Here is a 23034-nt window from a genome sequence, read left to right as displayed (position 1 = left end):
AGCTCTGTTTACCCCAGCAGAAAATGATTGTCTTTTGAATCCAAGAAGAATCCAACAGTTACAAGGACGTTTTACTAAATTCAGTGAAGAGTGTAACAAAAATCACTGGAGTCTCTAAAAACTCTTATCCTTGTCTTTGCTGTCTCTGTAACAGTGTTAGAAAACCACAAATTACGAGCAATGTTTTCCTGTTTTTTTTTTTGTTGTTGGGTGCTACTGGTCAGCACAGGTGTCATTGATTGTTACCATGGTAACATTGGTCTTAGGCCTGAGTTGGCCTCTGGGTAAGGTATCTAATTTTTTTTTGTCTTGAAATTAGTCAGTCTTTATTTTTCAGTCTCACTTGCATTAAACTGATCTATGAGCAAAATTAAGAGTGGCCTAACACGACAGACCAGTAAAATATCGTTGTGAAACTGGTCCCTGGTGTTGTCCCTCAACTCTTCTTCTCAGTCTGGCCTCTTACAGTGAGGCTTGAGCTTGAATAACTTCTGGCAACACATTGGATGGGTCTGAGCAGGTTTTGTTTTACCCTCTTTTACATGAAGCTGTCAGCTCATCCTATATTAGGGGAGCTGTTAAAAATATAGACTGTCCCATGATATACTTGGATTAAGATTAAGCAGCTTCACAGACAAATCAGGTGGTGAGTATTAAATTAGCACTAAGCTGTTTTCCATTTGTGTGTCTCTGGATGCTTGAATGGGTGTTTAATATCAGTGATGTTTGATGGAAGAAATATGAGCACGATACGTTAAAATAGTTGGTCAGGACTGTCACATTAGTGACTTGGCACCATATTGACTTTCATGTTTCGAGCAGGTTCAAAAACAGGTTTAAAAACAGGCAGGGAGGAGTGCTGCAGTGGTAATGATGTGTCAGAAAGCTATAAAAGGAACACACGCACACACACACACACACACACACACAGTAAGAAAAACGGGTTTGCAGGAATACAAATCTTTACACATCTTTGATGATGTGTCATTGGGTCTCATTAGCATTGAAGTCCATGTAATTAAACCTTTTCCTTTTATGCTTTTGTGGTCTCTTTAAGCCTACTTGGCTTTCCTGTCATGTGACTTGACCGGGTGACAGGTATTGGCACAATCAGTGTTACCTCTGTACTCTTAATTAAGACCAGCTTTTAGTGAATGTTGTAATAAAGACTTTGGAGTGCCTCATATTCTCTTGGAACGTTTTAATTGGAAGTGAAAATAGACATCATGGTTTGATTTGTTTTTGTAGCTTAAAATGCTTTCAGCTGGAATAAACTCTACAATCCTCCTTTGAATTATTTTGGAACAGAAGTCATGTCCCAGTTACTCCTCGGGTAGAGTTATTCCTGTGGTGAATGTGTTGTAGGTTAGTCTCACTCGACATTGATTGCGAGACAATGAGAGACAAAAAAAAGATGTTTCCTCGTTTTATTTATGTCATTTACCAGGGTGAAGTGCAGAAAAATACACGACAAAGATCGTTATGAAGATATTTTTAAAAATTTACTTATTCAATTCAAAGTTTTGCTTTGATTTAAATATTTTTGCAACCAGTTTTCTGTTATTTCATATGGTCTTCAAAATAAATGAAATGCTTGCACGTCTTCAAAATGTAAAAGTAAAATGAGTTTAAATCATTTGACATGAACAATGATATTCCAAATGCACAATGAGCTAAATCCTGGACAACACACAATCGTATGCATGCGATTGTGTTGTAATTAGCCATCATACACATAATTCAGAAACTTTTATACTAGTGTTGTCATTGTAGAAACAAGGATTTACTGACCTGTTTTATACTTGCATCAGGAGTTTTAGCTCTGAATCTAAATGTCAAGCCCCTGTGAACTGTAAGCAGCCTGGCTTGTAACCTACACTATATGCACACTGTGCATATTTAAGCTTTCTGTCTTCAGAAAACAGTCAAATGCAACTTTTGTCATTTTTAGTGTGCATTTGAAAAGACTGCATCTCATTTCGTTCAGACTCTGACCAGGTGTTGCAGCGCCTGAAGGGAAAGAAGAGATATGACGGTGCTCTTGTTTGCTAGCCACAGGTGTATCCTCTTGTTAAAACCTGTTTGAGGGAGTATGACTGCTTGTCACCTACTGTCCCCTCTGCCTGCCTAATGAGGAAGCTACCGCACCAGTCGAGACCAGAGATTTTCTCCTCTTCCCACTACACACAAACAGCAAGAACAAGAGAACATTGCATGACATCCTGTCATGGTGTTGCAGCAGGCCAACAGATGCTCCCAGGGCTCTCTTTGTTTATGTTCTTCCTCCTCAAAGCCTGTGCTTGTATTTGCCACGACTTTGTTCTACTAGTGCAGATTGTTTGCTTTTGTGTGTGTGTGTGTGTGTGTGTGTGCGTGTGTGTGCGTGCATGTCTGACCCTTGCACCAGAGGGTATACGTAGAGGTTTGAGTGTGCAGCGCAGGACAGAGCAACTCTGTGCTTTTTGCTACTCAAGGTCTTTTCTTTCATGCCTATTGGAGAAGGCAACAAAGGCCCGGACGGCCTCTTTGAGGGGCACAAGTTCCTTTTCTCTGTCAAAGTGTCTCCCCCCAAGGCTCGGTCCAGACTCGTTGACAGTAGTGCTGAGGCTGAAGCAGCTCAGCTCAGCAGATTCGAGCAGGGAAAAATAAAGCGTCCTCATCATGGACTATTCTCTGAGGCTATATGGTGCCACTGCTCTTTTACAGAGTGAAATCAGGACAGCTAGAGACTCAAGGGGTCTTGAGGATTTCTGATGCCTTACATGAGCTGATTTGCTGGGAGTAGGCGCAAACTGTTGAGACGTCTCCAGAAATGAATGTGGCGGTGATTGTAAGAGGTATGTTTCAGACTGTTTAGAGTAATTGCAGCTTGAAAGAAACCCGGGGTAGATTGAGTAACACATGAGATCTGTTGGCTTTTATCTAAGTGAAGCATTGTTTTTATTTTTAGTAGATGGCATCTAGATGAGTGGCCTGCTATTGTTCATGACCTGTTAAAGGCTGACATTTAGCCATCATGGCTTTTGAAATGAACTGTCCTGAGCTGAAGATGATGGCATTAAATGAAAATGGCTTATGAAACATCCCTGTTGAAAAGTGCTTGCCTCCTTTCTTGCTTTAGTGCTAACAAATAAGACATATCAATGTGATTTTTACATTGTACTGTAGCCTTATTTTGAATATTGTGTGAACGTTTAAATATTACACATTTAATAATAAGACATGTTTAAATAAAGAAAACAAATTATTTCTCAAATATAATAATACGCTAATGTGAAGTTAAATTAATTTATGTCAAAATGTTTGTCACCTATTAAAATACTTTTAAGTTAATTTTTTATGTTTAATAAGTTTGAGTAAATTTTGTGATTCAGACACCAGATATTTAATCAATAATTTATTTATTTTTCTTTATATTTCCCTAAAGTAACTCAAATGTGCAGCAATTTCTCATTGAAAGAAAATGCTTAGTTTTTTTTGAGAAAAACTAAAATAAGTTTTGTTGCTTTGCTTGTTGACTGTCCAATTAAATACAAAAATTGTACATTTTCATTTTATTTGTCCCAAGCAAGTTGACAGTTCAACCATAATAAGGCTTAATGTGCAAAATCAAGATACACTGAAGTGGCCATTTTTAGCTTTGTTAGAAAGAAAACTAATTTATGCCACTTATGAAAACATAATATGAAGACTAACCTTAAAGTGTTGAGAAGGATTTAGAATTACAAATTTAATTTAATAGAAAATATATTTTCTTTAATCTTCCATAAAGATCCTCTTTTTCTATTTCAGACAACATTGGAGTTTAAACAATTGCATACTAACTGATTTTTTAATAACTAATCCCACAGAAATAGTAAAAATAGGATTTATGTAAATTATGTTTATTTAAGTTTTTTTTCCCCCAATTACAACTTTGTGATAATACACACAACTGATATATACATCAAAAAACAAAACAGGAAAAAATGTTTGTGAAAGACTGTAATAGAACCTGAGAAATATCCATGTCACCTACTAATATATATAGATTCCACTGAAATATTTTGCTATTTAGAACATGTTCAGAAGTCAAGAAGTCTATGATTTATATTATTATATATTTGAACAGCTCTTTTTACTTGACTTTGCTCTTTTAGCAAGTTCACTTACAATAGGGCCATGCCTGTGTTATCTGAGCTCAACAAATCTTTTCTTTCCTTTTTGAAAATGTGGTTTGAGGGTGGTACAACCCTGAATTTAAATAAGCAAGCTTTAGCTGCACAGAGACAGAAAAGTCTAAAAAACATATCAGTCAGTCAGTCAAGACATAATTTAAGAATTTAACATAAAGGCATCCTCGGCTTCAGAGCTGATATTGAATCTTTTCCGTTGTTGTACTTGGGACCTGAGGTTGCAGAATAGAGGCATTATATTATCCAACAACTTGTGCAGATAGTGAACTTTTGACCATCTCTCTGCCTGTGAATGCTGCATGTGGTTGTTTTTAATATGTGCTGTCAGAAACAGGGAAACCATTTAGTGTTTTTCTTATCAAAGTCAGCAGCAGACAGGAAGCTTTTTTTTTCTCCAAATATCCATCTGATAGTGCTCAGGTCTACACCGTAATGTTTTCGATTCTGTGACAAAAACAAGTTACCCATAATTAATATCAGATAAGTTATTCATTTTAATCCGTTTTTATTATTAGTGCAGCACTTCACATGGGAATACCTCTCATGAATCCTCCTGACATTATCAAACAGGGTTTTACTGTAGGGTTTCAGGCCTTCTGTTCTCTTCAGGGAAAAGACATTTTGGGGAGCCCAACACTGTGAAAGCTTTTTGCTTGGGAAAAAGTTCTTTTGTGTGCATTTATTATCAGCCATGCTCTTGGCCCACTATGCGTATTCTGTTGTAAGTTGCTCTTTGAGATGGAATGTCTCAAACGTCCCTACTCATCAAAAAGCTTTTGTACAAGTAAGCCCATTTTGATCAGACTGCCTCAGTCCAGTCTCCTTTAGTCCTGCAACAGTGCTGCTGCTGCAGCTGCTTCTTCAAAATAACCAAAAACATAAAATCTGTTTTAATATAATTTAATTAAAACTAACTGGAAGAATGAGTACCATGTAAAGTGGCCTACTAATTTATATGTAAATGATACATTTATGTATACCTACAGGAAGTTGTTCATTCATTCGAATGAATAAATTTCAAAAATAATTTTCAACATGGTGGCTTTACTTACCATGAAATATAAATTTCCTTTTAATGTTCAGTGTGGTTGGATTATCAAAAATGTAATTCTTTTGAATTCAGTTCAAACACAGCATTTATTACTGAAAAGTAATTAGTTGAAAAAACTAAAATCAACTAAATATGTATGTAATTTATCTAAAGTGATAAAATTTGATTCATTTTGATTAATGTAAATATTTCTCATGATTTTCTCTTGCTTATATGTCCAGACAAAAATATTAATAACAGAACTGCTTTAAAAGCTTCATCAATTGCTTTGAAGATAATTAAGTAATAAGGAATGTTAATTTCTTTTCATATGTAGTGTTATAAAACTGCTTTATTTAGTTAAAAAAATGTACTGTTTACTGTTGTTTTCTCCAAGCCAAAGAAAACCCATTATGGCAGAGATGTGCATTGAATTATTGATCAGCTAGCATGGTTTGTTCCAGGTAATTAAGCCGTGAGTGTTGGTGGGAATTGATTGTTGAAAGTTTAAAAGAGAAGAAAAAGGTCAAAGTGAATACATCTTTGTCCTTTCTGCTGCGCAATACAGAATGTCATCCAATTGGATCGAGATATGTGGATGACTATATGTTTACTGTTACTGTCAAAACACAAGATTTATCAGAGAAGATGGAGGGAAATATGGTGACTTAGAGAAAGAATCGGATTGGATTATATAATCGTCAAGTCACTTTTTCCTCTATGTTTTCCTACTGTTTTTCACAAGGCATCATATATCTCCTGTCTTGAGTAACAAGCTTATTTTTTGTATCTTGTTCTTCTACATGCCCTGAAAAAATGTTAAAAAAATGGTTTTATCCCTCCTCATTTTTGAGTCATCAGTGTATTATTCTCTCTTATTTATCAAGAACGATACCATGAAAAGCAGCACATGCATTATGATGTTTAAAGTTGAGAATTAAATAACATAAAAGTCAAATCAGTGTGTTGCTTTAAATTTATATTAATGATTTTGAGTCGAATTTTATTATGAAGAAAGACATTTTTTCAGCGATGGGAAAAATAAAAATTCTAAGACGGCTCCTCTTCACGAAGATGTAGAAAACATCATATTTGCCGCAGCGCCTTTTGCTGTAATACAAACATTTTAAATGTTTTGCCCTTTACTTTTTAACCTGTTGTCCACAGCAACTCAGGTCAGTTGGCAAGTTCTTCTTAAAAAATAGAGAGAATATTATGAGCTTATGGAGATGTGTCTCAAAATTTCAATTTTTGAGTAAAGATGTAAAATGGCGGATCTAGAAGGGGAACAAGTAAAATACATGTAGGACCTTAAAATGGCTCCATGTTCAGCAACCAATGGCGTGCTGAGTTGCCTTTTTACAGCAGCCAATCACAGCTCGGTAAAATGACTTACCACACCTTATAGTAGCATGCGATGATAGGTTACTGGAAATCTCACCCGAGGACTCCATTGGCCACAACGCTCAGAGATATTTGACAGTAGAGTTACTAGGCTGAGCAGCAGAGCTGGCACAGTGTTCAAATCCCCCATGCAGTGTGTCAACCAATCACCAAGAGCCAGCACAGGGTGTTGTTATCACTGCGAACAGCTTTGGGGCAGGAAACTACGCTAGCACTTTTCATCACTATATGCAGTCCGTGATATAATCCAGAAATGTAGCACATTATATTCCTGTGAGAATATCTGTGTACTTCCTGCAAAACAAACCTTACAACTGTTTTATCCGCACCAGACGGTTCCGTTGCAGAACTTGACGGTCCTCAAAGAGATTTTTCCTTTTCAAGAGTATTGAGATGTTTGGTGTTTCAAAGCCGCTGTGGTCCCATTGAACATGGCTGTGCCTCACCACACTCCACGCCAAACCTGAGAATGGGGACGCCATGTGCAGTTTCATGGTGCTCGGCGGTGATGAGTTGTTCTAGGGCACTCACCGATCCACCCCAAGAAGCCATAATTAGCTTTTCCATCAGGCATTCAGGTGTGTCTGCATGGCTCCGAGGGAGGCGGCCATTGTTTACTGACAAGTGGAGTTCTCTGTCTCCCCCTCTCACTTTCTCTATTGTTGGGGCAAATGGATGGTGTGCAGTGTGGCTGATTGGAGGTGAGAGCCATATCGGTCGCTGGAGATTCACTAATGCAAGTGCAAAACTACTGTGTATTCACTATTCACAGTTCATGCCCACACAGTAATCAGATAGCTGGCCAACTGACAAGCGGCAGTGGAGTGGAATGTGGAGAGTGGAGAGAGATGGATGAAAGACAACGCAAATGCCAGCTTTGTGTTTGCATGTGCATGTGTATGGCTCACTCGAACCATGCAGCTGTGCATCTGGTCAAAGTACAGCGGACGTATTGTCAAAAACTGCATCTATTATTTTTTTCTCCTATTTGGTATTCAGCATGTTTAATAACCAGGTCATTCTTTCTGGCCATTAATTTCTTGATGCGATAACTCTGAATGATGCGCCGCTCAGAGAAGAGGCTTTTACCAAAGCACGCTTCTGAATTGCACCTTATTTGTCATGTGTCTTTATACTGTATAATTTCAGCTACCAAATTAATTCAGAGCTGAGCTCCCAGTGTCAGTCAGGAGAATGGAAGGCGCTAAATGAGTGGATATTCCAGCCAAATAAAAGGGCGAGTGTCATTCCAGGTTAATTAAATCCCTGCTTTGAGTCTGGCGTGAACACGGACTTCTTTCAGGATAATAACGAAAAAGTCTTTTATTTCAGCTTGGATGTCACCAATACAATCACAAGTCTGATCAGTTTCCCACATTGAATGGCTAGACGGCTGTGTAAAGCACATATCCATCCATGCACACCTTCCTTGTTACACACGACACGACTGACAACAAATGACTCAGCACCGTCGTTTTTTCATGCTTACACTGAGGTAGTGGCTGCATTAGCTTCGGGAAAAGTAACTCTTTCTGCTTATCGAGGGAGAATTTGCCAACTCTCTTATCTATCTCATCACGTATCTCATACAGTACTGTGGCTACTGTTTATCTTTCCTCAGCATGGAAGACGTGCCTTTATACAACAATGACAGGCTTTGTGCCAAATAACTGTTTACTGTGCCTCACACCCTGCAGTCTCTATGAAGAGTTCTGTTAATGCTTAGAAGACAGTATGGAGGCTGGCTCCCTCTATAATCATGTTCTACATTTTTGTGTCTGTAGATAGTATTTGTTAGTGCTCACTTTTAGTGGCATTCTTGATAGGAAATTAACAAAGCTGCAGTGTTGGTTATCCCTCCTAAGGCTGTAAAATAAGTTGCTAGTCTCCTGCTGATTTTCACTCTCAGCATCCCCTCATGGTGCCTCATTAAGACACAAAGAAACAAGCGCCTGCGACCTAACGCTACAGTAAGGCCAGGCTTAACATTGTACTACTACACCACATTATACAGCTCACTGTGTACTGTGGCCTTCAACAGCACATTGGTTTGCTCTAAGCATGTTTTCTCAGATTGTGTTTTGTCCCTGTTTTTCTTGTTTTTTTTGTTTTTTTTCTTTCCGGAGAAGAAGACGAGGGTGGGTGGGGTATTTTTCTAAGAGAGACAGAAGTGGTTGTTGGGATTTGGGGATAAGCAGTTGTTTTCTCATTGAACAGTGTTTGAAGGTCAACTCGATGCCGACTAGGGCACCAGTGAGAAGCCAAAAAATTTTATTTCAGTATGAATAATGCATTGACAGTACCTCTGTTTTCAGCCCACATCTCTTTTAGGCGCTTTTTAATCTCATTCAGCTTCCCTTCATTGAAGCTGTAGTGCTGCAGTGTAAATTTACTGAAGTCAAATACAGTTAACAAGTGTCTTTTCCCATAATAATCCTAGTTTTTCTTACAATCTCACTCCTAGTTCTGTTATCCACTAGCATGTTTTAGGTATTGCTTAATCCTCCGTACATGATAGAATATGTGAGCGAATTATTTCCCTTTGTTACATGCACATTTTTTCTGCTACATATTTATATACATGCTTCATTTTGCTTTGGCTGAAATGTTGAATTGAATCTGTACATGTCACTTCCCTATCATATAATGAACAGTTTCTTAAGACTGGCCAGCATTATTGTGTTCTACAATCTGCACTTTTCAACACTTTGTTCTGTTTCTTGTTGTCATGCTTTTTGATGCACATGTATGTATGGAGGAGAGAAAATTCTAAACCCAAATGTGGCATTGTCTGTTTCTTTTTCTTGTTCTACAGAGATGTTGAAGGAGTTGAACCAACAGCGCAGAGCGAAAGAGTTTACAGACCTGAAAATTATTGTTGAAGGCAAAGAGTTTGAAGTCCACCAAAATGTTCTAGCTTCCTGCAGCTTGTATTTCAAGGACCTGGTGAAAAGGTTTGCCTTCGCTTCCCCTCCCACCAGCTGTTGATCCAGTCTGTTCTTTTCATAGGGCGCATTTGTGTCGCTTTTTTTTTTTTTTCCCTTCCCCTCTCTCTCTTGCAGGTGTGTGAAGACTTTGGTTCCTAGCACAGGGCCAGCAGCCATTCCTTCCTCTTCCCACTCAAATGAATGTATCTGAAACTGGAGAAAAAAGGTCAACCCTCGTCATTACCTTTCCTCCCCATGTAGGGCAATTTAACCACATTTCCATTTTAATGAGCAGTGAAAATGTTCCATGACTGGGGATGTTTTAAAACTCACCAAAGGGCCAAAACAAAAGAATCATACATTCTACACTTTGGGTGGTAATTCGCCAAAGCCACGCTGTCTTCTGTGGGCAGAGGGATTTTTGTCTCCCAAGCTACCATATTTTTCTGTTGCTAATTTGTGAGTTTTTGCTGCAAAACAGCCTTTTCATATGCTAATACATCATGGTTAGTCTAATAAAAAAGACATTTCAGTCTTAAACAAAGGACAAAACAAAAGCGCATCTAAGACAGCTTATTGAACCACCAGTTTCACAGGTTAACACCACCCTTCACTAATGTATTCATTTGATGTGGATCTAAGTATTCCCCTAGTATTCTGCCCTTCATACTCCATATTTTTTTATATTCGCGGGCTGTTTTGTTTCCATGGGTGCCTGTCTGCATACAAGTGTGTAAGTGTGTAAGTGTGTAAGTGTGTAAGTGTGTAAGTGTGTGTGTGTGTGTGTGTGTGTGTGTGTGTATGTATGTGTTTGTGTCAGCTGCAGACCTTTTTAGTGTCTCTAGATGTGTGTGCGTGACTGTAAAGTTTGATAGCGCAAGTATGTCTTTTTTTATCTGCCTTGTTTTCCGGAGAGGGAATACCATAATTCCCTAATGTCCTCATCCTTACTTCAAATCCTTGCAGGTGTTTTCGGCTTGATTGAGAGTCCCCTGGACCCAAAGTTGTTTTGCCGCCTTGCTGTTTGTGCGTGTGAGTGTGTGTTTGTTCTCACTTGCATGGCTAGGAATGAAGTGCTGAGCAAAGACAAAGACAAACAGAAAGACACACACAGTTGCTGGCGGTAGCTGGAATGCCTTAGGGAAGTTTGTCACTTTGCCCCGCAGCCATGCTGCCTCCACAGCGAGCTCATCAGAAAGCTGCTTATCAGCTACCACGGCCTCCTCGCTCACCACTGATACACTTGTTCTTCCTGAATAGGGATGGAGTGAGGAAAACCAGAGAGAGAACAGAGGTAAAAAAAACCTCAGAGCCACGTCTATACTAGCACCACTCATCTCCATGACAGCGATATGCACCCCATGAATAAAAAAAGAGACACTCGGTCTTCCTTTGACCTTGACAATAGCAGAGAAGCTTCCTGCGAGACTGACGTGACTTTGGGTAGAACTGAAGCCCCCATGCTGGTCAACCTGTCTATCAGCTTGTCTCGTCTGTGCCTCTTATCCAGGACTCACAGTGGCCAGATCATTTATGCGTAGAGACAGGGCCACAGAAAGACACCGGGACTCCCAGAGGAGCGGGCTGAATTTCATCAAGCTCGTCTTCATGCCTTCTGCTGCCTACATAGTCTGATTTTTCTTGTTTAATTTGACAGTTTAATAGAGCAAATTCTCATTAATTGGTTAATTAATTGTAAAACTACTGTGATTTATTGTCATAACACTGTCATTTTTCATGACATTGTGTCTAAAATAGAAATTTTATCATTTGACTTCACACTGGAGAATATCTAATGAATTTGTTATACTAATTGTTAATTTTGTAAGACGTCTCTAGTTTGATGTAATGAAGTCATGATCATCAACGTTATGAACTACACCAACAATGATGGCTGTTGACTTTATGAAGCATGTGGCACCTTGACTTTATGGAGATGAGAGCTGTGTTAGAATAGGACAGCAGTGAAACGCTGACAAGAGAAGCACAGAAAGGGAGAAAAACAGAGGAATAAAAGCGACTAAAGAGCATACAAGGGGAGGGAGAGATGAGCAGCATTTCGGTCGTAGCTGTGAGGTGTTTGCAGCCAGGCACAGAGTCGCAAGCTCGGTTAGAGAGGAGCAAACGGAGCCAAAGGCCTGTCTGTCATTGAGTTACGGCCTTCCATGTGCTGCTCAGGCCACTTTTTCAGTGCAGCTGGAATTATGCTGATGCTACTCATGGCTCACTACTGTCCACGTCTTTATGAGGTCAAATAAGAGACAGAGAGAGAGAGAGACTTCATCTCTTTAAATGCTCTGTACGCCCCCCCCCCTCCCTCGCCCAACTCGATCAGGAGGCATTCACTGCTGTTCAAGCCGTCAGCCTGCTGTAAACCTTCACAGTGTGCGTGCGTACGTGTGTGTTTGTGTTTGTGTGTGTGTGTACAGTATGTACTTGAAATCTGGAAAATGTATGTGTGTGCAAATGTACTTGACATGAAGCCTCTGCACGTGTTTTACTGCATGCATGCTTTAGAGAGAGAGAGAGTGTGTGTGTGTGTGCGTGCGTGTGTGCGCAGGTTGCAAGGACATAATTCTTGTGTTATCCAGGCAGGCTGCCATTAGTCAAAGTAGAGATGTAATACTGGAGGGTGAGGGAGTGCACATCACACTTAGTTTCCCTGGCCTACGCACACACACACACACCAACCCAATGAGTCACTTAAGAAATTAAACACTTAATTGGCAAAGAGCCGAAATTTAGCAGCATGGAATGGCAAAGTAATTATGAACATTCATGTTAAAAATTTGGAATTTCTTTTTGGGAGATACTCCTAAGGCTCCACATCAGATGAGTTTTCAAAGAAATAAAAAATAAAAAAAATCTTTCCACAAACGCATCCATTTTCTCATCCGAATCCTAAAATGTCTGTCTCCCAATTTTTAGTGTTCTCCTCCACTGCCCACCCTCACCTCAAATTTCCAGGCCTCCCATACAGAATGTGTTCATTCAACCTGCCATCTTACCCCATGATACCTGAAGAATGTAATGCCGCTCCAAAATGTACGCACACGTCTGCCCTTGCCCCCACCCAAAAACCTATTACCCTACCCTTTAAAGGGCCGATGCACAGAGCAGGGAGACAGATCATCTCCGGTAATTCCATTTTACCCCTCGGGATTTTTCAATAAGTGTGCTCTGCAGGCATTTAATTTATGGCTACTGCATCTCCACACCACAGTAATGTAAAAAGCTCCAGAATCTTTCAGCAGTCCTGACACACATGCTTTCATGCCTTTTGTTTCTCTCCCTCCTTCTCCGAGTCGACGCGTGGTTTTTCTGTGCCTGTGACTCAGAGAGTGTTATGACTATGAGATGGGTAGAGAGCTGTGTTAAAGCCCATTACAGTGTCGGCCCTGTGTGAACACTGCAGCTGAGCCCCGAGTGCACAGTTCAGCCCTCTGCTGCTCCATTCAGCCTGAGCTGAACACAGGACACTGTAATACTCCTCAGATTTTAATTAGAACCGTTGTTTTGACCAGCTGTATTTATAGGGTCAGTTCATCCAAATTACAGAACATCTCCTCGCTTTCCTCTAGTGGTATCCAGTCATACAGATAGGTTTGCTTTTATTTGTCCAGGTTTAAGAGACCTGTGTCTGTGATTTGTGCCACTACTCGTACACATTTTCATATTCTTGTCCTAAATCTCTTATATTCCAAGATATTCTCGGCAAATTCTTGTAACTGCACAAATTTGTCGTAAATTGCCCGTTTCAAATTGATGAATGGCACATAATCATCTCCCTTAAATTTCCCTGTAAGACTTCCTGTTCCACTTCATTTGTGAGCAAGTTTCATTCCAAAGAAATGACACCCAAGAGTAAACTTCACAATGTGGAGCTTCAAGTCCAGCTGTCAGAAATCCACAGACAAAAACATAACAAACTTAGCAGTGTCACTGGTCATAGTAGAGGACCAAAAACAATTATTAACGCAGCTACCAGCTCGTGCCACCAGAAAACTTTGTCGAACCTCTCAGTGAATTAATTTGGAACCCCAAATTGGTTTATTGTAGTTATTTACTTTAGTTTCAGTTCATTTTCAATCAAATTATGTCATTTATAATTCAGCATAAATCAAACAAGAAAGCTGATGAATATGACAGGTTGACTTTATGTGAAGCTTTAGAATGTCAGCAGTTTTCATACAGAATATTTGTAAATAAAAAAAAAAATCATGATGCATTTTTTTTTTTTTAAGGAGATGTTGGATTTTTTCAAAAAAAAGCTGTAAGAAACAAAAATTAGATTCCATTGACCTCCATTGTATTTGGTTGGAGGCAGAAATCTCAGAAACCTGGCCAAACAAAAACTTAATGCATGGCTAGGCTGCTTTTATAAGACCTTTTTTAAGTTTCAGTCAACTGGCCCTTTAATCATGTAGTAGCAAATGTTACTGTCAGATTTTGTTGTTCCACTTCAGCCTTCCACTGGCTCTTCTGTCATCGCTCCTCAAACTAAACTTTCAGGTCAAGTTTTTCTATCAAGAGTTCTGTCAATCCAATGTCCACGTTTAGTTTTTTCTCTCCTGCTGATGGCCCCGTGTTCACACTTGGACGGAGGTTTGGGCTTTTAAACTCTCCACCTGTCACCCTGTCCTCTTCGTCCTTTAGAGCGTCTGACACAAACTGGACTTGTTCCAGCCAGATAGCCTTGAAGTCTCCTGTATCATAACTGATGTTATGGCCTCAATACTGGAATGCAAACACAAGCAGAACTTGAATCCCAACACAGATGAAGCTACCGTATTATGTGTGTTTATTTTTATAATTCATTCCTGATTTATGTTGTGACAGAGGATGTAAATGCAAGCCATTTTTAGCCCAGACAGTGTAGGCTTTGCATTTGAATAAGCTTCTATCTTAGCATGTCTTGCTAGTGTATGTGCTTCCACAGAATAAATGGTCTTGTAAGAAAAAGCTAAATGTATTCCCCGTAAAATGGGCTTTTTTAGGTTGAAGGATGTATTAGGAAGTGCGTGCGTGTGTGTATGTGTGTGTGCGTGTGTGTGTGTGTGTGTGTGTGTGTGTGTGTGTTGCTGCTCCCCCCCCTCCTTCCTCTCCGCCTCTGCTCACCACCATTTTGACAGTCTCTGCTGATTTTAAGACTTCCTCTTGAGTAAGTGGTACATTTTTCACAAACAAATTTCTTTGCCTGAGTGTGCCCATCTTTTTTCCCCCCTCGCCCTACCTCTCCTCTCTGTCTCTCCTGTCCTCCCTGCCTCCCTCTCTCACTATTTAAATTCAAGTCTGCAATCAGACGCGGCATAAATATCCACCTCTTTTAGAAGCTCCAGAAAAGTCATTTCCATAACATAAGTGCTAAGACAAAACAAACTGCCACTCGAGCCGGTTGCTATTGCACTAATTGACCAGGTTGATGAGCATGCTCTTCTTTTATTTTTAGCTCTTCCCCCCGCTTTTTCTTCCCCACCTCCCTCCATCACTTTAACGCTGAACAACACTCCCCTTCCCTTCTTTCTGTCTTACTACCTGCCCCCACTGCAGGGCTTTGTGCGGAAAAAGGGCAATAACACTATGTGGCTTTTTGCTTTGCAGGAGGAAAAAGAGTAACTACCTTGGTTTTTCCAGCCAATGTCCATCCAGAGACAAATGCCATTGTCTTTTATTTTATTTTTGGATGTCCTTCTCCCCTCTCACCTCCTGAGTGCGCTTTAAATGACAACTAATGTCTCAGTTCATATACTACAGGCTACTGATGATTATTGCAGCCGGGACAAAGGCTCTGTTTAGGTGTGATGGTGGATTTTTTTCGGGGGTGGGCGGGGATATCTCTTATTTAAAAGACCAAGGCACAGTCATGGAACAACCCAACCCCTCCCTCAGAAGGATGGCTGCTGGCTCCCTGTGGAAGAACCATCTCGCCCTGCCTCCCTTCCTTTTGCTTCCTTCTCATCCACTCCCACCCCCCAGCCTCTCCTCTCTCGTCTTCACTCTAACCATTTCGTCTACCTGTCTCATCTTGTTTGTTTTGCTGTCTGTGTCTCACTAAATGCTGACTGTTTGTCATGATTTCTAATCCAACAAACTGGCTCCAACAGAAAAGGAAAAGAGACGCACATAAGCAAACACCCACACAGAGAAACAGAGCGTTATCATTGTGCTACCATGACTGACAGAAGCAAACAGCCTCCATCCATCTTAATGTAGGGTACTTTTCATATTGTTGATGTCCATAGCCGCAGGGAGAGAGACATAGTAGTGGGGGCATGCGTTCTGCGGGACTTTGATTCCATTTATTTTGCCCTTGAGTGGATTATTGTTTCACATGGGACATTAAACATGGGTGGCGAGGTGTTATTTGACGCTCTCATACCTCCCCAGGGGGATCCTGCATGTGGACTAATCTCGGCCATTTGATCCCAGTGAAGTCACAACGTGGCCCAGTTCTGAAAGCAGCCCTCCACTCCCTGCACATCTCGAGCTCTGCATTACGAAGGGATATCATATTCTATTTAATTTGCTCATCCAAGCACTCCCTGGCACCCCTTACACTATGCCAGTAAGAGTGGATACGCTGCTTTGATACCCAACACGCACACGGCAGCGGTGTAGGCTCACAAACAGCAAGAGCTCTCCAGTGCAACATGCTTTAACCAGCATACTTGACATTCTATCATACAGTATGTCAGCGTATGAAATGTGCTGTCACTTTCTTTCTCTCTGTTTTCTGTTTGATAGCTCATATGTACCCTGCCATGTATGCATGTCCACCTCCTAAACTATGCATACATGAAAACACACATGTGATAAGCATGCCTGTGGAAGCAAAGCAATAACTTTTGTTTGCCTTATCTTTGTTCAGAGGGGACGTTTGTTTCAGATGCAGCACTATAGTTGCAAATCTGCTAGTCCCATAGAAAAGTAGAAACCATCCAAAGTTCTGTTTCTGTCCCTTTTCACTTTACGTTTTGATCTTATTGTGTAATGATTCTCCTATTTTCTCCCCACTCTCGTACTGGCCCAGGTGTGTTGTAGGTGTTGTGTGTAGCATACATGTATCTGTGTCCCTATCCTCTTTTTGTTTTTGCATCCTGGCTTTGCCTCTCCTTATGCCTCTAAACTCCCCTGTTTCTGCCATGATTGGTTGATCAGGTCATTGGGTGAGACGAGGAGCGGGGAGATGCTGGAGCTGAACATGAGCACAATCGGCGCTGACGTGCTGGAGCTGCTGCTCGAGTTTGTCTACACGGGGTCGCTGGTCATCGATTCGGCCAACGCCAAGACGCTGCTGGAGGCCGCCAACAAGTTCCAGTTCAACACCTTCTGTAAAGTCTGTGTCTCCTTCCTAGGTAGGAACAGCTCAGAAAACAGCAGGGGTGTGTGTGTCTGTGTGTGTGTGTGTGTGTGTCTGTGTGTGTGTGTGTGTGCGCAAGTGTAATATGCTTATATCAGCAAGCGTGCATGTCTATTGCATCAGATATTCCTTTGCGACCTTTTCCTGCTACACGTAGCGTCTACAGCCTCGTTTATTTTCATACGCTGTCATGCTTCACCACCATGCACAACTGTACAGAATGTCTCGTGCAGAACCTAAATTTCCGCCCAGACTCTGGCACATCGGGTTCCTTTTTGTCATGTTTCCAAAGCTAGCAGCCGTGTGAGAATTCTGCCTGCTAACGCTCTCGGTTGGGCACGGTGCCTCTGATCTCATCCCAGTGGGCAGCACCAAGCACAGGGGCAGATTTATAAAAAGGTCAGGCAACAATTGTCACTTAAATGTCAAATCCTCTGGCCTGAACCGTGATGGAATCGGAAAAATAGCGAAACAGATTGATACTCTACCCTGATACTTGGACAAGGTATGGAAAGTGGAGGAGGGGAGGGGAGGGGCTTTCAGGAGCCCAAGAGGTCACATGAAAAGCAAATGGCATGTGCCAGATTTTAGTGGGTCAGGCAACCAAAAAGCTGCAAATGTCAGATTTTGCATTCCATTTAATAAATTGTTTTGGGTATCGGTAACACAAGGGAAGTGCATGTTAGCAAAAAGGTCAGCGGCAGGAAAGGAGTGAAAAGAAAGTAGAAGAGAACCAGCAGCCAACGTTATTGATTTGTTTTTCTCGATTTGGGAACAAAAAAAAAAAGAAAAAAGCAGGGGAAACAGAGAAGCCATTTGTAGACTTCATTGCCACTGAGACGTCAATCCATTCTTCCTCGACAAGATTCATGACATTTCAGCACATTAGAAGGGGAGAAATACAGGCGCAAGCGTGTGTCCTTGAGCAGAGAGAAATTGATGCTGTGTCAGATATTATTGAAGTTTGTAACAAATACACCGAGGAGAAATAACTAACATCTCCAAGACCAAATTATACCACTTTGACTCTTATTCACACAACTTCAACCAAATGAAAACTGTCATTTATTTTGTGCCTGCTACTCTGTGAGAGCCCATGACTTTTTATTATCAGAGGATTGAAAGTGAATTAGCAACATGCTCCGTATTTTAGCTGTTGTGAAGATATTAGCCACAATGGGAAGCATTTCACGTATTTTTACTGCCCCAACCTAACACTAATTTTTCTTGTCCTGCATCTAAGTAGATCTAAGTGAACTCAACACACTTTTATCCAACAAATTAAATTGCACACCTGGCTGTCCTGTATTGAAGAAACTGATGAAAGGATTATGCAACATAGTGCTCTGAGTTTGTAAGCATGCACAGTGTAATAACATTTCATCTGCTCAAATGGCATTACAGAGGGACATTTTCTGCCTTTTGTTTAACCTCTAACCCCCACTCTGACGCAGCATGAAGCCAGCTTTTATTTGTTTCCCGTTTGGCTTTTGTTCAGCTGTGATATAGCAGATGTTAGGTGACCTTTATCGGTTGATATTTGTTTAGGAAAGACTCTCAGACTCTGTCTTCAGCGATAAAAGGCCCTCTCGTTGCCTCCCTTTAATGGCTATTGTTTAAACAGGCTTCATTCAGTGGCCACTGACCCAGCGGATCCATGCGTTCGCTTGCCTGTGTGTGTTTGTGTGTGTGCACTACACTACCAGCACATTTTCCTCTCCTGTGATAAATGGTGATGTGTGTTAAAAAAACTAAAATTACAGACACACAACCTTAAATGCTGCACCCTTAGAGGAGATCACAGACGCTGGCATAAGCCTTCTCCCCACTGGCCCGGCCATCAGGCTAGTTTCATATTTTCTGTGTGTGTGTGTGTGTGTGTGTGTGTGTGTGTAGTATACCCAAGATCTGACAGGACTTCTTTAAAGTGGCCCAGCTAATCCCAAATCCCACTCCCTGCCATCCACCACCTCCTGCCTGGGCTGTGAGCGATCGATTCCCCTCGTTGTTTGTCCCCAGAGCTTTTTTGAGTTATTATACTTGTTCTCTCTTAGTCTCAGGCAGATACACACCCCGACAGGCTATGAGTATGTGCTACCTGCAGCCACTTTTTCTGTCTCTGTAGCTTTCTACGTCTGTGATCTTTTTATGGATGTCTGAATGATGGTTTTTACCTGTCTTTACCAATCTGCCCGTGTCTCTGTTTCTTTCTTGTTTTGGATTCTCTGTCCCCTCTCTCCGTCTTTCTGCCTGTCTCCCCCTCTCTCCGACCTTGTTTATTGACTCCAGAGAAACAGTTGACTGCAGCTAACTGTCTGGGAGTGCTGGCTATGGCTGAAGCTATGAGTTGCACGGAGCTCCACAACATGGCCAAAGCTTTTGCACTGCAGAACTTCCCTGAGGTGGGTAGAGATTCATCATCTTTATGATTTCATTGATTCCTGTGGAACAAAGTTGCACAGCGTCTTCACCACTGAGAGAAAATAAAAGTAAATAAAACCATTAAAAAACTGTAATAAAATCTGAAATCATCACCATAATAGAGTTCATACAATAAAAATGACTTGTTTTGCTTGAGCACTATTTTGTGAAACTCCATTCTTTACACTGCAGAGGGGAATATTGTACTTTTCATTCCACTAAATCAAACTGCAGTTTGTTGAGACTAGATTAAGATTAAAGTCTGTGATGTAAAACGTACATGACGTCCATCAATTCCATGCATTTAAGTTCTAACTGGCAAATACATGGACCTGACAAGTAAACAAATATGTGTTTGTTCAATAGCAACATGAAAATGCTTTGCTCAGGTCAAGGCTTTCACCACATACAGCACCGTGTACTGTGCTATGTGCAACATATTGCACTTAGCAGTAATGTAAAGATATAGACAAAGACTCAAAGAGAAAATTCAAAGAGATCTCAATTTGTCTGTAGCTGAAGAGGCGGGTCAATCACACAAAATCACAGAGGACAGAAAATTGCTCTGCTGCACTCTACGGTGCATTAGGAAAGTGTTCAGACCCCTTCAGCTTTTTCGCATTTTGTTATGTTGCAGTCTTATGCTGAAATAATAATAATTTTCTCCCACAAAACCCCTTCACTCAACACCCCATAATAACAAAACAAAAAAAATTATTTTAGAATTTTTTGCAGATTTATTGAAAAGTTAAAACTGAAATATCACATTGACTTAAGTATTCAGACTCGTTACTATGGCACTTGAAATTTAGCGCAGTTGCCTCTCATTTCTCTTGTATTGAGTGTAGATTGATGATTGATTTTAGCATAAGGCTGCCACATAACAAAATGTGAAGAAAGTGAGGGGATCTAAACTAATCTAATGCACCATATATTCTGTGAACTATCACTACTTTCTGTTCAATAAAATTCAAGGCCTCATACTTTATGTATAAAAGAAAATTACCCCTGTTATACTCTATTACCTGTCAGTGATTATGCAAACTGAAGCACAAGTGTAATCTGAATCTGAAATCTGAATTCACTTTACTGTGTCTGATTACAATACATAATTCTCTCTTTACCTCTGTTACATTTGTATGTGTAAAAAACAAAGAGATATGTTAGAAATGACTAGTTTCTTACTCACTCAACCAGTATAAAAGTGGCATCGATCTTCTCAACAAATTCAGAAAGAAAGAAAATCTGAGCGCCTCTGAAAATGTTGAACTATTGCTTTAAATCCTATAATCTTAAAGCAGCAAACAAAGCTTTGATTGGCAGTGATCAACTTGTCATTTGCATGTGACAAAAGGGACTACTGTTCATGTAAGGAAATCACATCAGGAGGAAAGAAGAAAACATCGGAAATCAGATTAGTGATGTAGCAAGTCAGACAGCACAGGTGAACTCGCTGATGCCTTTGTCCTCCATGACCCTTCAGGTGGCAGGTCAGGAGGAGATTCTGAGTGTTTCCAAGGAGGACCTGGTGGCGTATCTGTCCAACGACAGTCTAAACACAAAGGCTGAGGAGCTAGTCTACGAGACGGTCATCAAATGGATCAAACAAGACCCCAACTCCAGAGTGCAGGTAATGGGGGAAAAAAAAAAAAAAAATCCGACGAGTGTGTTTGCGAAGTGTGTGTCCGCTCTGCTGTGACGCCACAGTGTACTTTATCAAACTGAGCTCACACTGCATGTGTATCATGAGACCAAAAAAGTGAGATAAAGCTCCTTGTTACCGCTGACGGTACAGATACTGTATGTGTGTGGAGCCGTATGAGTGTAGCTGTTGTATTGACCCTCCCTGCCTGCTCCGGCAGCTACGATACACAGCATGAGAAACCAGACAAGTGACTCCTCATTTTCTCTTGGTTGTGTTGTATTCATCAACTTTGTGCTTCAGAGGCAGCCCAGCATAGCATTTGTTCATAATCCAAGGAGGAGTGCCTTGCCATCAGAATGCACTCTACTCTTAGTTACACTTCAGTTTTTTGTGAGACATTATACTGCATGACAAACCCAACAAAAACACAGACGGCCGCAGTCTTAACAGGTGTTTGATTTATTCTTAGGGGCTGTTAATCATAATCAAAGGTTATATCTCCTAGATAGGTATTGACAGTGAGGTACAACAGGTCAAATCTTAACAAACGTGAAATCAATAAGCCTCAAGGTCAGAGCGTCAACTCCAGCCCACATTCATGAAAAGGTAAAAAGACTGCGCCGTAGACAGATCCATCCAGTGGCTAAAAACTTCAGGTCATGAGATTTTTATGGATTCAGTCATAAAAAACATGAATTTAAAGCTGATGATTTTAAAGTATTTTATAGCTGTTTAAAAATGGAGGTGAGATTATCATCAGATAAATTACACCAGTCCATCACTGCAAGAGTCGTTCGCTCAGAGTAATGTCTTCTCATCAGACAGCAAGTGGGGGAGCAGCCTTATATCAGCTGAATCAGATTCGGTGCAGACCTCTGCAATCAATGTTACTTTATTGGCACCTACTTTTATGAGGCACATACGTCAATATTTGAATTTTTCACCATTTGGATTAAACATTTAGCATTTATCCTTTGATATGTGGCACTCTGAGATTATGGTGAAATCTATCAGGCCAGAGTATTAAATGCCACACAAAGTTTAAGGACAAACTATTGAAAGCAGATGGTGATGCTTGTCAGAAATAAGGAAGAGGAGCTACTCACACAGATTCTAAGATTAAAATAAGAGAGAAACAGTATAGAATCAATTTTTTGACATGGTTATCAGACTCTACTGCTGATAAATCCACTCAAATTGGCATTTGTGTGGTGACTAATAGGAAAATTTTATGCGGTGCTCCTGCAAATTCACAAAGAGCCACAAGAAGGCTGATGCACAGTTTTTCGGAGAACATACGATCCCTGTCATCTGCGTTGCAAACCTCCAGCCAGCTGAGATCGGCGGACTCCTGCAATCTCACACTCTAATGGAGAGGTGCAGAGGTGAGTTACTCAGATGAAGTAGAAGAAAAAAAGAAATTGAAGATTTTCCCGGTTGTCTGAACAACCCACCGCACTGGTTCCTAAGAAGAGACACCCGGGTCACCCCGTCTCCGAGGGGAGAGGGAGAGAAGAAGGAGGGGTTGGAGGAGAGTTGGAGCGAGCGAGAGAAGCAGAGCGAAACAGAAAGACAGAAATGGCCAAGGAGTGATTGAGAAAAGCAAAAGAGAGGGTGAGAAATGAAGAAAGTGGAATGGAAAAAGAGGCTCTGTGTTCTAATCTGATATCCAATGGTTTGTGCCTTTGCGCAGAGCCATGACATCCGGGGCGCGGAGATGTGATTGAGCTCTCGGTCAAGCTCAAATCTCCTATCCATGTGTGACCGAAAAAACAACTAGCAAAGTCCTGGTGAGAGACGGAGAGGAGGAGGGCAGAGAGGGAATAGTCTGCTTCCGTCAAGCCACAGGAGAAGGTTTGCGACCCTGTGGGCTGAGTTTATATGCACGGTCCAGCACCAGCTCGGCGCTCTCCCTCGCCTCCATCCCCGCTGCCCGTTTGGAGGCAGAGAGCGGCGGAAATCACTACCCCAGAACCTGTGACACTTTTTAATGACATGTCAGGGCAGAATGTCACAGCATTGCTGAGAAATTCGGGCAAGAGGCGAAGAAAAGCTTTAAGCCTTGAGCTAAC

At 40.9% G+C, this 23034-nt stretch overlaps 1 protein-coding gene across 2 annotated transcripts in view; it reads left to right on the top strand.

Moving 5' to 3' along the window:
• The window catches only part of klhl29 (kelch like family member 29), a 202229-nt gene that overhangs the window by 117500 nt on the left and 61695 nt on the right, over positions 1-23034 (top strand). For both annotated transcript variants that reach the window (XM_022770029.1, XM_022770038.1), the window contains exons 6-9: positions 9425-9563; positions 16695-16891; positions 19186-19298; positions 20801-20947. In XM_022770029.1, the coding sequence (XP_022625750.1) occupies positions 9425-9563; positions 16695-16891; positions 19186-19298; positions 20801-20947 (596 nt within the window). The remainder of the gene's footprint in view (positions 1-9424; positions 9564-16694; positions 16892-19185; positions 19299-20800; positions 20948-23034) is intronic.

Source organism: Seriola dumerili, unplaced genomic scaffold, assembly GCF_002260705.1.
Source record: "Seriola dumerili isolate Sdu_G_001 unplaced genomic scaffold, Sdu_1.0 BDQW01000025.1, whole genome shotgun sequence".
NCBI lineage: Eukaryota > Metazoa > Chordata > Actinopteri > Carangiformes > Carangidae > Seriola > Seriola dumerili.
Note: the sequence above shows the minus strand (reverse complement) of the source record. Positions and strands in the feature narration are given on the sequence as shown.